The sequence below is a fragment of the Ursus americanus genome, chromosome 22 (assembly GCF_024610735.1).
Source record: "Ursus americanus isolate L20-20 chromosome 22, mUrsAme1.1.p, whole genome shotgun sequence".
In the NCBI taxonomy this organism is placed as follows: domain Eukaryota; kingdom Metazoa; phylum Chordata; class Mammalia; order Carnivora; family Ursidae; genus Ursus; species Ursus americanus.
Window position 1 is genome coordinate 42,684,497 of NC_142148.1, and position 14,737 is coordinate 42,699,233.

General features: G+C 45.2%; 1 protein-coding gene across 1 annotated transcript in view; it reads left to right on the forward strand.

Annotated features, from left to right (window-relative positions):
* SLC24A3 (solute carrier family 24 member 3) overlaps nt 1-14,737 on the forward strand; it is a 472,928-nt gene that overhangs the window by 266,424 nt on the left and 191,767 nt on the right. Inside the window, exon 3 of the mRNA XM_045809788.2 lies at nt 14,074-14,150. Coding sequence (XP_045665744.2) covers nt 14,074-14,150 — 77 coding nt within the window. The remainder of the gene's footprint in view (nt 1-14,073; nt 14,151-14,737) is intronic.

The window sequence follows — 14,737 nt, forward strand, 5'->3', positions numbered from 1 at the left end:
AAAAGAATTATTTTAATAGATTTTCTACTTAGGTCTATATAAAATGCCCTGAAATTTAGCATTTTTGTGAGAAAAGATGGAGGAAGGTATGATACAAACTCTTCCATTCTTTGAAAGTCTACCAACTCCTTTTACCCACCCGCTACACAAATTCACTGTCCAGGCAGCTCAGGTGAGCTGCATGCCAGCATCCCTCAAGTACACATTAAAGCAGTCTTTGGATGGTGGGGACGGCAAGGGGGGGTCATCATTTTCTCTGATTGGCCTTTCCTCAAGTGAGCCCAAGATTTGTCCTGGTTTATGACAGTAAATACATATATTTGCACCCAGCTTCTGTGACACGATGACTGAGGTTAATGCATCACAAAGTTTATGTTGCCTCTGCATTTTTTTTATCTCAAAATAATGATGTTGATTTCTTTGAATATGTTTTCAATTCCAACAATCCTACAATGACATGCAAGCGCATAGAAAGACACAAGCTAGCCAACAATGACAGTAAATTCTAAGTTCAAGGATGAGGGGGTGGCAAAAGGTCATTGACTTGTAACAGGGAATATGATGGAGTTCTGGGGCAAGAACAAAAGTGGAACCTCTTCCTCCTCCTTCGTGGATGCCTTTCCACTTTAAATTCAACAGAAATTATAGTATTTATTATTTTGTTCTTGACTAATTCAGGAATTTAGCAGAATTTTCCTTTTCTTCCTTTTAAAAAAATTAAGCACCAATATGTTTATGTGCTTGATATAATGGCCAGATTTAGTCAGAAGTTTGATTTGCTGCCTACCTTTCTTTCCTATTTCTGAAGCTTCACAAATTTGTCTGGACTTGAAAGGCACTTATTAAACACCTACCTTCTATTGCTGTGAATTTCAATTTGCCAACTTCATGTAGGATGTCAAAATTTGACACTTGCGGGAAAATGTATGAGAACCTCCAGACTCCAAAAGAAGTAGAACATGATTTTACTTCCTTGGCGGTAACTGGTTTCCAATATCCTTTGTCCCCTAACACACATTCTTGCCTCTGAGCCTTCGAGTATCACCTGTCAGAGACATCAGAACTGCCATAGATGTTTTTCTGGGTTGCCTTGACCTTGAAATATTTGTAGATGAGGACTGTGGAAGGCTGTATCATCACCTCCTATAAGCTCTGCTGTGTTGAGGACCCTCTTTGTCCAATCCCTGGTTCATCCATATAAGTTAGTATGCAATTAAATTACCTGCTGGCCCTTTACCAAATCTTGCCGGCCCATTCCAGTGACCTCCACTTTCCCTAGGTCCTTATTTTTACTACTGGGCCACATGGTTCCTTCAGGTTGCCTTAGTTCATGGAGAACTTAATGTGGCTAATAGCAACTTTTGAGAACCTTTAATGTGAATTTAGTTTCCTGTAAATTTTCTGCCATGGGTGATGATGTAGAATATATTCTGGACTTTTGACTTCCATGCATGGTAGAATAGCTTGCATTGGATTAATTCTCCAGTAGGGGCAATTATGGACTCTGGACAAAATAAAGAAAAACAATTGTTTGAAAACTTTGGAAAGTGAAAAAAATAAACAGAGACTGGAGGGAGTATGAAACTTGAAAGAAGGAAACCACACCTGCAGGCTTTTCCCTTGTGAAACTCCCTAGTATGTGTGGATAGAGCTGGAACAGAGCTGGGGGATAGAGCTGGAACAGAAAGCAGGGATCTTATTGGGCTGAGGTCTCTGAGATTGGAGTTTGGAGCTCCTGCAGGAGCTAGAAATTGGGGGGCATCCCAGAAAGGAAGGATTCAGAGAGGGGGAGCCCTAACATGCATATAAATTCCCCTGAAGTCTTTGACCCTTGAACTGTCCGTACTTAAGGGCCCACCAAGCAGCATGGGGGGAACAACAGCTAAAAGGTTGGAATTGCTGAGTAGGGATTTCAGATTGCTCTAGAGAGACAAACTCTGGAGTTCAAGTCCTCATTGTTTAAGGGGCTTGGTAAACAGCTCAGCCTTCCCATTGAAATCCTGTGAGGACCACATCCCAAGATAAAGAGCATAATCAGAACAGACTTCTGTTAGAAAAAAGCCTAAAACCACCACCAGAGATGACCCTCCAGTAATTTAACTGCCTACTAGAACAAATTCACAAATTCAACACTGTTCGAGGAAGACAACAGAATCCAGGGTCTCCTCAGCACATCATCTGTAAAGTCAGATATGTAATTAAAAATGACTAGACATACATCAAGTAGATTCTAAATCCTTTTGCTTTAATCTCGTCTGCTCCAAACTGTAACCAGTCTTGCTCTGCTAACTACAAGACAGCACAGTGACCTTCTTGAGAGATCTTTCTTGTTCCTACTCTTGGTCTATACCCGGAAAAGCCTAATTTGGAGGAGAAAGCACATTGTGAAAGCAGAAGGCATTTAACCTGTTTCATTCAAATCTATAATGTGCCATCACAACAGCCCAGGGATAGGCCAAAAAAAAAATGTAGAAAAATTGATATAGGAATTACTTTTAGTCTTGGATTAATTATAATTTTCTCATAATTTCCATTCAGATTGAGCCATCATATTTGGAATCTCGACTTTGAATGCACGGACTTAGTGATCCAACAAAAAAGCCCTGATTTCAGACCTACCCTTAAAAGAGTTTCAGATGTAATTAGATTCTTGAGTGTTTTGACCCAAAGCCATAGGTATCTAATATTTAATATATGGCAACGTAAAAAGGAAAATAATTTCCTCCAGGTAACATGTTAATTTTTTCTTCCAAGGAGAAGCAGAGGTTGCCAAGTACTAAATGAGGAGTAAACACAGCTTGTATTTTGCCAACTGAATTAGCCAGTAGTTTGTCTATTTTATTTACATCTCTTCCTATAACTAACTGTGAATTTTTTTAGATATTTATTTCATTTTTATAGACCAGATTTCAAGCTACTGTATTTTAGGTGTGTAACAATCTAATGCATCTGCTTGAATATATTTGATATCTTTGGGAGATTGTATTGAAATCCTTTTAATCCCCCCAACCTTTAAATAGATGATATTCAAAAAGAGAGGCACATTAAAGGAAATTATGGCAGTAATCACTTTACTAGGAGCAAGGAGTGCCAGTTATTCTTTCATTTTAGGTCTTTGTCAGCAAAACTCCAGTGAAGGGAAATAGGAAGCATACATACCCCGTTCCCATTCCCATAACCAATGTGGCAGCATTGTTAATAGATCAAGTTCCTCTCCCACACTGTACCCCATCTAAGACTCAGCCTAACAGCCAGTCATTACCACTCAATTGATGAACATGTGAGATGAGATCTATTTTCTATCTCTGTCTTTTTTTTTTTAAAGATTTTATTTATTTATTCAACAGAGATAGAGACAGCCAGCGAGAGAGGGAACACAAGCAGGGGGAGTGGGAGATGAAGAAGCAGGCTCATAGCGGAGGAGCCCGATGCGGGGCTCGATCCCACAACGCTGGGATCACGCCCTGAGCCGAAGGCAGACGCCCAACCGCTGTGCCACCCAGGCGCCCCTATTTTCTATCTCTGAAACTGATGATCATGGAGTATCATCAAGGGTGAAAGAGAAAAAACAGGTTTTGAAAGGTGAAAACAGAGGAAAAACTAACTGTGCTTCTCACCAAATCCTCTGTTACTACCTTTCCATCTGTAGACTAACAGAACACTAAAGGTTACTTCTAGCTTTGAAATTTGATGGGTTAACACTTAAAAAAAAAATCACTGATTTTGGAGTCTCCAGTCATATAGCATGCACACTTCAGCTCTGCTATAAAATAAATACATAAAGAATAAAATCTGTCAATTTATATTCTTATGGGGAATTACTACCCTCAAAAAGAACTGTTTAAATTGCGTTTGTCCTAAGAAAGGTTTTTCATACACCCTCATCCCCTCCAAGGGTGCTGAGGAGGAATGGCCATTTCTTTTAACAATGTGCATCCTCTTAAGGAGCTATATAGTGGGTTTCTGTGCACATCACCTTGTTGGTCTGAATTTGTCTGCATCAGTAAGCAGACATGAGAGCATGAGAGAAGCAACACCTGGGTCAGACCCCACCCACTCCATCCGTCTACATGTTCTTTGACATCGGCACCAAGGGACATTTTGAAGAACAGAGCAGTCCATGAAGGCCATAAAGTTCTGAACACCACAGGGCTATTTAAATACCATAAATATTCCATTTCCTTTAATAAGAATTCATTACTGATACAGCCATGGTAATCTCACATGAGCAACAAATACAGGTTGTAAACTCCTGCCCCTACAAATAGGCCTCCTTCTATGTGCTGCCATGTTTGTGGCCTGAGAACACTAAATTAGTCATGAGATCACTGTATTTTCTACAGTAGCTACTGGCTTGGAGACATGAGCAACACTGATGCCACGGCTTTTTATTATTGATAAAGAAATATGTTCCAGTTCATCAAATTACATTGCAGTGCCTTGCCAGGCCAAAAGTCTATGGTAACTAATGATTGGGGTTCTTTAGTTGCAAAGAATGTCTGTTCCCTTCCAGGAGAAAAGCTTGTGGGATGATTTTTTTTTAAATCTTCTGCCAATATGGATATGAGAAAAAGAGCTCTGAAGTGGAAATCAAGGAGCTTCTCATGGGTATGTTGGATCAACTTCAGCACCATCAAAAAGGGGCAGTCAGTCTTCCAACCTGCATTCAAGAGTTAGGTGGTTCCATGCTGCTGTCAACAAAGCAGGATGCAGCATTCCCATATAAATGTATAGAAATAAGGCCATTGAAAACTATTGCCATTGAAAACTTCTGTGGGAAAAATTCACCTGAATATGGATGAGTCCTCTGCTGGAAAAATGAATCTTTGTTGAAATGGAGAGGTGCAAAAGTGCAAAATTCTTAGCTTCCCTTGTCTAAGTATGGGTTCATCAGAAGTAGGCCCTGAGGCAGATTCAAGTACAGGTTTATTTGGGAGACGATCCAGATAGGGGAATCAGAAGTGAGACAGGGAAGGGAAGGCAGCCAATCAAAAGAGTGTTGTAAAGCCAGTTGTCACAGTGAGCAGCCAGAGCTTAACCCAGCTGAGGGTGCTAGCAAACATGCAGGACACACCTGAGAGTTATCTCACCCAGGTGGTGAGGGAACTGAGGTGTTTATCCACCCACCCTTTCATCAGACTTTGGTTAAGGGCTTCACCTGGGGAAAGAGCAGTATTAATTCTCCAGCATATCCAGGCTGCAGTATCTGGGAAGAGAACCCCATCTCCGCTTTGGGGAAAGCCCTCAGGCAAACAGATGAAGGTGCCGGTAGTTGCTTCACATAAAAGTGGTAGGATACCAGGAATGTGGGCAGTGTCCCAAGACATTGGTGTCTTGGGAAACACCCCTTGTCCATATTTATCTTTCTCTGCTATTTAATAAAGTAAAAGGAGCTATCATTTGATAATTACTTGCCTGATTCTAGGTATTGCAGGTTTCGTAAACATCATCACAATTAATCCTCATAATAATTACATAAACTGGTATTATTTTCATCTTTCCATTTTGCACATTAAGAAATTAAGACTGAAAGAGGTTGAGGAATTTCCCCAAGGCCACAGAACTCTTAAGTGGTGAAGGAAGGCTTCAGGTCCAGGTCTTCAGGCTCTTACAAAACCCTGGTTGCCTGTAGTAAACAAATGTCACCACACAAGCATTTGGATGAAACAACCTTTCTCAGCAAATTTGATTGGTAGTATCTTTTTGATTGATAGCTTGATGGTCCCACATTGAGGCTCTTGGTTACCATGACCTGTGGTTATATCCTCCTTCACAGAGATGCTGTTCATGGTCTTATTTCCATGCACACATCAATCAATTCGAATCCAGACTTGTTCTGGCTTTTGAAGTGAAGAAGTTGTGCCCTCAAAAGTCAAGGGGGAAAAAAGCCAATTTGCCCTTTCTAATACAAAAGAATCAACATGCTAGAAAGTCAGACCCCAATCATGATCTCAGCTTCTCCACTACCATCTGTGGGAACTTGGGATCATGACTTGCCTTCTTTGGGTCTTGGTTTATTTATCTGTAAACTGAGGATAAAGATTCCTATCATAGAAACCATAATAAAGTGAAAAATAGGTATTTTCAGGACTCAATAAAAATTAGTTCCATCCTTAAATATTGGGATGATTGCAAAGAGAGCTGAGTGTTCTCTAATCCCCAAACTATGTTTTGGTCCACTCAGCTGGCCTCAGTGACCAGGATGGTGCATCCTTTGCCTTTCTGTAACTAGGGTTGAGTAGGCTACCTGGTGCATGGGAAGGTCTGAGTAACTGTGTGTTTATTTGCACATGATTGATTTGTTAATAAATTTTCCAATGTTTTTGAGACACAGATTCCAAAGACGACCTCCCAGCAGCCTGCAGTTCTCTGGGACACCCTGCCCTCTCCCATTGCCATATACGTCCCACTCCACCCCCAGCCCCGCACTTTTGTGGCTTGCTGATCCTCACTGAGCATAAGAGGAGGGCACCGAAATGTCTCTGAAACTTTTCCAGAGACTAAATATTTGGAGAGTTAAATTGAGAATATATCCATTTTCACACAGATTCCTTTGTGGGTAATTTTGTTCAGGGGCCTTCAGTTATGACATATGTGTTCATTTAATCAACAAGCACTCTTAATTAAGTGACTGTTCTGTGCTGGGCACCTTGCTAGGCACTGGGAATGCAGAGAAGAGAAGGATAAATTCTTTCCAACCTTAATTGTCCTCGCCCAGTCAGGGACAGAAGACAGAAGAAACCAAAAATTGATGAGGCAAGGCCTCATGTGCAGAATGCTGAGCACCATATTAGCTCTCACATTACTCAGGGTGGTCTTGGCTACACTGGGTAACAAACAGCCCCAAATCTCAGTGGCTAAGAGAAGAAACACGTTATTTTTTACTCATGTTGCATGTATAAAATGTGCATGGCAGAGGGGTGGGATTGCTCAGGGACTCAAGCTGATGGAAGATTCATCCTGACGTATGTTTCCATGAATATTTAGACAAGAAAATGCAAAGCAAAGAATCAGACACTGGCTATTAAAGCCTGACTAGAAGTGTGACATATGTCGTTTGCTTCCATTTCATTGACCAAAGCAAGCCGCATGGCCCCACCTATCCTTAAAGGGAACCTAGACGTGTATTCCTTCCAGATCTCCAGAACAAGGAGAAATAGGTTATTTGCGAACAGCCCAAATGGCCACTCCCAGTTGCTGAGGGTTTTACTGAACTGTTTCTCTCAATGTCATTTCTTAGTTCGTAATTCTGTCTTGTGTTTGTACAAAAACCATCCCCTGGGAGAAAGTCCCTCTAAGTTTGTTCACACTTGTCTTCACGTGGTATTTATTTTTCTCTTTCATGGACCCTGGCCCAGTGGGTGCTGGCCACAGAGAGAGAAAAATGCAGGGTTCCTGTCCACAGGGAGCTCACAGTGTGAGAATCAACGGTGACTGCAGTTGGGTTGGAAAACCACTTATTGGGTACTTGCATGGGACGAGAGCACCACAGAAAGAGTCTGGAAGACTCCATGGGAAGCTGAGTACTACCACAGCTGGCTGATGATGTTCTCCCAATATTAATGCCAGGAGAAGAAGGAGCAGAGGGCTTTATGGGATGGAGCACCGGACGGATGAAAGTGTCTAATGCAGAAGCATGAAGTCACCCATGCACGGGAGAAGTTGGGTAGCGTCAGCCCTAAATTCTTAGGGCAACTCCCAAGAGGCCAGTCAACAAGATGCATGAGGTATTTTCTTATGCTCCTGGGATGAAAGGCCAGTGTTCTGATGGTTGCAGCAGCCCAGATTCCTTTCGCTCAAACATGTTAAGGTAGCTAAATTTTTGGATCTTCATCTTGGGTGGCTCCATGTGATCAACATGAGATCAGTATGTCTACAGATGCCATGAATGTCCCTGCTACAGTTTTTTTCCCCTAAACAAAACAGAAAATACTCTCCATCCCTTGCAAAGCTCCATTTGGACTCATCAAACTCAGGACTCAGGAAAGCAGCCAGGAGAAGCAGGATGACTGACTGCTGTTGCCTTGGTAAGGGGAATCCACTCTGAGGTTTCTATGGGAACAGCACTGCTTGCCTTTGCTGGCTCCCCGGAGCTGGCGAGATGTACTAAAAGGAAAATTGGGGGAGAGAAAGAGAGGAGCAGAAAGAGATTTTGAGGATTTTTAAGGCATTTGGGGGAACCCTCCACTAGATGTGTATCTGTTTCCAGCACACCATGTGGGCCATTTGGCTCCAACACAGCCTGAACAGGGGAAGCATGTACCTAGAGGCACATGCATTCATGCAGCTCCCTCGGACTAAACACCATCCTGGAGAAACAGACGCCAGCACAAAGCAGACGGGAATTGTCAGTAGGAGGATTTCAACTCCAAGACCAGAAAAGAATGTGTCCTTGTCCCCAGGCCGGACCAGCATCCCATCATTGTTATAATTATGAAAACTCACAATAGGTGGCCCAGGAAGATGGTGGGAGGCATTTTACATACTCTGCCTGCACTCTTCCCAGCTGCCCTGCAAGGAAGGCATTCACGCACCCATTTTACGAATGAAGGAAATGGGGCTCTGAGAGAGGAAAGGATAACCCGTGAGTTATAAAGGTGGTATACAAACCCAGATCTGATTCTCCATGCTGGGCCCTTGTGCAAAATCTAACCACCAGCCCAAGAACAATGTCAGGTTCCCAAAAATGGGTAACCATCCAGCTCTCACCTTGACCAGAAATGCCTGTGGTTCTTTAGATTTGGGTGTGAGGAAGCGTACCCGAATGGAAGGCAATTGGGATGACATCAGCACTGCCATTAGCTCTGCAGGAGGCTCTAGCAGCCCTACCTTGTTTTGTAGATGAGGAAACTGAGATCAAGAAGCACTGGGAAGAGCCTTCTAGTCCAGTGTGCCACCCTGCATCTGTACATTCTTGTTTCAGACAGCTGTAGGTGTTCTGAAAGCACCAATTCTCAGGTGTGTTTGGAGCCTCAGGGTCTGTACCAACCAGGTAGGGAGTTTGCTCGGCCTCAAGGAAGCAAGCTCAGCTGCTGCTGGCAGCCCTTTTCTTGACCGGTGGGGCCAGGTGGACAAGGTGGGCATATTCCATAACCAGTCAGTGTCCAGGGTCTGCTTCCTTAAGCATTCTTCATCCTATTAACACTTATTAGACACCTGCTGTGTGCACTAACCATCCTCTGAGCTTAGACTGGAGGGAGCAATGAAGAGGAATTGATGGGCATTTTTCACATGGCCAACAGACATGCAGATGATTTCTTGATGCACCTGTGACTCTGTCTGGGGCCTTCTCTGGTCCCACGAGCACACTGACTTTGCCAGTGTAGAGCTGAGAAGTGTTAAGGGTCAGCCCTAAAGTGTTTAAGGCAGCCTTCAACAGTGGTGGATGAGTATGAGTGGACAGCACTGAGGCATATTCTACACCATCTCTCAGAGGGACCCCAGCAAGTATGAGCCTGCTGTCTTAGCCCCTTACCTGATTTGTCTCCCTCCTCTCCTGCAGTGGGATCATCTCCCAAATAAACTGTTGCCATTCAGATCTCTGTCTCAAGGTCTGCTCTGGAGGGACCCAGTCTCAAACATAGGTATGTGGGACCTATGTAGGAAGGCTTATTGAATGGAGAGCAAGAGGAGAGGGCCTCCATCTGAAGTTTTAAAAACCTTTTCTTGTGACTTTCATCAAAAGATAATGAATCTATAAGAGTAAATAAAATATATGTATTCTTCTTTGCAAACTGTGCATTAGCTCTTTGAAATTATTGTTATAATTTCATCACCAGCCCAATACATGTTTTCAGAAGATCTATAATGAATAAGTAGCCAGAGTGGGATCCATGTCGTAAGCTTCCTGGGGAGTACTGACCCTGGTCATTCTTTCCACGTTGCTGTGAACCACCAAATAAGAATTTTGTTGTTGTTCTCAAAGCAGACCAGTTTGAGAACACTGACTCTCCTCTGCCTTTCCCACCAATCCCATCACACTCACCCCTTATCTAGCCACCAACCAGCCCCGTTCAGTTTTAGGAGGATGTCCACCAGTGGCCTGCTTGGCCACGACTTCGGACAGCACCTCAGGTCTTCCTGAGCCAGCACTGGGCTCTGTGGGTCCCACCTCATCCAAAGGCATAGCCTCCAGCATGGTCTTCTCCAACAGCCCCCGCCAGGTCCTAGGGTTGGCTGGGCATCGAGACCTCTGCCAAGACCCTTCCCCAATGAAAACATGAAGCCTAGTGGGTCCATTTATTCATGGTCATCACACTCATTCACTTGGGTGTTTGTTGAGTGCCAGGGGGATTTAAAATCAAAGTGCCTGGATTCAGAATGTAATGTATCACTTACTGACATGGTACCCTTGATCGAATCATTACACCGTGGGGTCCCTGGGTTACCTCACAGATGAAGCAGAAGAGAAGCAGGGAGGATGGAGCTGGCATAAGGGTGGGCACCTTGCAGATGCAGACTGGTGGGTCTGCAGTGCCGTGGCCTCCACTCCCCTCACACGCTGCCCTCAACCTCATTTTTGCTCAAAACCATGTTACTCCTCATCTAGGAAGCCCTGAGGGGCAGGAAGTAAAGAAGTAGCTGGCTTCAACCTGCCAGTGGCAGAACATACCTCAGTTCCCACTTCTGTACCCACCTCTACTCCTCATTGACCATAAGTGATCCCCACGTGTTATTGCTTTGCGTGGTACCCATCACAAGGTGGCTTCGGTTTCTTAAGAGTGATGGCTGTTGTGATCCATACATTAACTTAGCATACTAGTTCTGTCTCTGATTCTCTGGGGATAGGAGGGCAATAGGATGGTCACATTTAAGCCATGAACTGGCCAGTGCAGAGAAGCCCCACAGCAACTACACAGAGAAATAGAAAGAAAAAAAAAAAGCAGCCTACCTTTTCCCTCTGCTGTGTGTGGGCAGAACATAGATCTGATCGGATCCCTTACTTGGAGGAAGTCCCAAGTAGGAAGAGGCCACCTAGCAGAGTAAGACTGCAACTTGATGCCAGGAGCTGGAATAACAGCAGGAGGGTTGTTACCAGGCCTGCATCTGCTGTGTGGGTGGCCCTGCTCTGCAGCTTCCAACTGTGGATCCTCGAGTATGGAATTGAATCCTCTGTCCCGTGGGCTCCTTGTCTACAAAATGGGAATAATAGCCTTCTTTGAGGACAAAAATGGATAGTGGGTATAAAGGGCAAGGCATGGTGCCTGCCAGTAGCTGGTGCTCAGTGATCGTGTCATCTTGCACAGGTTTGTCATTGGACATCTGCCCACCAGAGCCTTTGTCTCAGCCCATCTCAGCCCATCACCAGACAGCCCATCCCAAGCCCCACCTCCTCAGGGCACTGAAATGTCTGTGTAATACAAAGGGAACATCAGAAAGGAGAAGTTGCCAAGATGTGGATGGTGGTGGTTGTTTTTTCAGAACCAAGGATTGGGACACAAGGTCTAGGCAACTCCAGGTGAACATAGGGACCAGTCAGTGCTGGAAAGTCTCTAGCCCACCTTGCAGGGCCTCTCCTCTCCTTACCTTTGTTGTGCTCCCTATCACGGGGGTAGCCCACAGAGACCATCAATGTCCTGGGTTTGGGAAGTGGACAGAAAGGGACATTTCTCGTGGTTTCTGACCATACTGAGCAACTTGGAGAGGGGAGGGCAATGTGAGCCATGGGATGGTCATTTGGGCTAAAATTTATTCAGAGGAATTCAAAGAGAAGTTCAAAGGAGAAAGTGTGAGAAAGCATCTCGTAAGAGTATAAGACATCCTGTGTGCACAGGAAGAGCCAGGAGGTGGGGAAGGAAGGACAAGCAGGAAATGACTGGGGGCTGCAAAGGCCAGGTCTCCCAGGTCCAGCCTGTGTAGGCACTGTTGGCGGCAGGGAAGTTTCAGGGAGGAGGAAGTCAAAAGGTTTCTCATCAGGGAGGCTGGAGGGCTTCGCTAGCTCGGCTCACTGGACAAGAGCAAACCAGCCAGAAGCATTAGGCCCATAGAGGGAAGATGCTGGAACAGAGACACTTCAGTAAAGTGGCTCGAATCCTTGCAGTGCCCAGGGCCTGATGGATGAACTTCAAGCTTGTTCTATGAACCTTGTCTCCTCCTGGTAATTTCTAGACCATAGTGTCATTTGGTCTTCAAAGTGAAATCCTCTAAGGCTTGCCCTCATTTTTCCCATCCATTGATCAGAAGGACTCAGTGCAGCCTGTTTGGAACAGTTTTAGCTTGGAAAGCCACTTGGGGGTGGATCATGATCTCCTTGTCTTTCCTTATCTCCCCCATTTCATCACATGAAGGATCAGACGAAACTAGCAAGTGTGATCACACTTGTGACATGCACAGGTGATCTATGCTTAATATGCTGGATGTACCCTCCAGCCTTACCACCACCACCACTGTGGCTCTGGCGAAGACTTGCACGATGTCTTTATCAGGTGTTGCCCTGGAAGCAGAGAGCAGAACTTTTTCAAGGAATAGCCAAAGGCTTGTGTCTTGGGCAAACCCCTGGCCAGCAAGCTGCAAACCAGAGGTTTGTTCTGTGCAGTCTTCCTGGGTCTGTAGCAGGACTGGGCCCCAGGTGTCCTGAGCGGTCACCCATTCATTCTTCAATGTCACTGTCTTTGACTCCCCTCCTTCCCTGGTCTCCTCCCCTTCCTCACTCACAGTGTGTCCAGGAGTCACCTCCAAAAAAACTATGTATCCCCAAATCCTTGGTTGAGGGTCTGCTTTGGGGGAAACCCAAAAGCAAGACACGTGGCAAGCAGGTGTCATCTTGTACATCCTCCCCATCGACTGGTGATAGTTGTCCCACCTGTGCACTGAAGAAGGACGGGGAGCTTGTGGAGATCTGAAAAAATGCCACTTTCATCAGCTGGTCACATTTGCTGAAGATGGGGTCAAGGGCGGGGTAGTGTGCACAGCTTCCCATGGAGCCTGGTCTGATGCATCTTCTAGGGAGGAGGGCCATGGGTCCCATAGGAGGCCTTATGGAGGCCCTAGCCATGAGGCTGTTGGGATTTTATGAGAGGCAGGGAGAGATGATCATTTGGGGATGCAGGATATCCCAGGCTGATGTTATCATCTGTGCAGATAAAGATATAAAAAGAAAGCAAATGCACGGTGTGCTCAAGAAATGGCAAATGATCCTGTCTGGCAAGAATATGAGAGCACACGCAACAATGCTGACTGTCGAATTTCCAGCAGTGAGAACATAGCCTGGCACCCAGTAACTGCGCAGTTAGTAATGGAGTGAACGAGCACATGCGAAGTATAAAAGGGTGGGAAAAGAGAAGAAAGTTCTAGTAGGGAATAGCCAGGACCAGCTTGGCACTGCCAGTGTACAGAGTGGGGCTTCCATCTCCTAGCAGAGAAGGTTTGGGAGCAGGGAGAGGGGTACGAGCAGCTCTGTGCTTGATAGCCCAGTTCATTGGTGGCAAATGTGGGTCACATTCGAAAAGGGAATGAAAGAGCAGGGGGGTGTTGTACCAGGCCCTCGGCCAAAGGCCCAAGGCCCCAAGCTAAGGCAGTCCTGGTGGGAAAGGAGGGACAGTTTAGAGGTAACCCTGTGTGTACCATGGACCCCCTTGGTAATGCAGGAAAGCCTAACCTGACCACATCTGCTCAGAAAACCATTTTTCAATGCATGTGATCAACCATATAAGCTTGCAAAAGGAAACTAATCATATTGAAATGAAGTTGTCGGAGTATTAGAAAATAAACTTGCATGAAGTTAGTTCATGTAGTTGCTCATGAACACTTTAAATCACAAGGGGTGATCCAAAACCCCCCAAATGTTGCAGCAGTGAGTGAGAGTTGCCATGAGTGTAGTCATGTATCATGAAAACATCTGTTGGGGGCTGAGTCCCCAGTGCTTCTCACACTCTTGAGGTTTGTCGCCCACCTTCTTATCTGGAGAAAACACTAAATTCCACTTAGAGATGTGTGAACATATAGATGTAATTTTTTTCTCATCCAAGTTCATGGATTCCGCATTAAAACAAGGACTGGTGTAACCATCCCAGTCCTCCAGCACTGAAAATATTGTCCTCTGTTCTGAGCTGGTTTTCTCTCTCCATTCTTCAGCCCTGCACGAATTCCCCAATGACATCTTCACCAACGAGGATCGAAGACAGGGGGCGGTGGTTCTCCACGTGCTCTGCGTAAGTACCCTTCTCGGGGCTCTGCCTGGAGGGTCCGGAGGGGAGGCCTGACTGGTGGTGGGTGGGCACAGTGAGATGCATAGCTGGCGTGGGTCCCCTGCGCCCCATGGAGGACAGTCTCCAAATGCACCTTCTGTAGGAGGTCAGCCGGGAGATAACAACGTGTTCTGTTCTTGATATCAGAGTCCAAACCGTGGGCTCCAAGGTCAACCAGACTTGCTCTCTATTTAACCTTGCTCTCTCTCCTCCAGTGCCACCCTCTTGGGGGACGCTTTTCTAACCAGCCTCTCTAAAATGCCATCGCCTTTCCCCATCCTGGGCTTTTTCTCCACACCACGGATCACTGTCTGACATAGTATGCTATCATTATTTGTTTCTTGTCCCTCAACCTCACTCATGCGCAAACCCAGGAGACCTGGGACTAGGTCTCTCACATGGCTTCTTTCCCAGACCTGTTTCTGGCACACAGTAGAGACAAAGTGTTTGTGAAATTAATGGATTACACATCACGCTACTGACATAGCATCTGATGCAGAGTAGGTGGCAATAAATGTTTGTTCTAGTTTTTAACGTCCACCGCTGCCCTA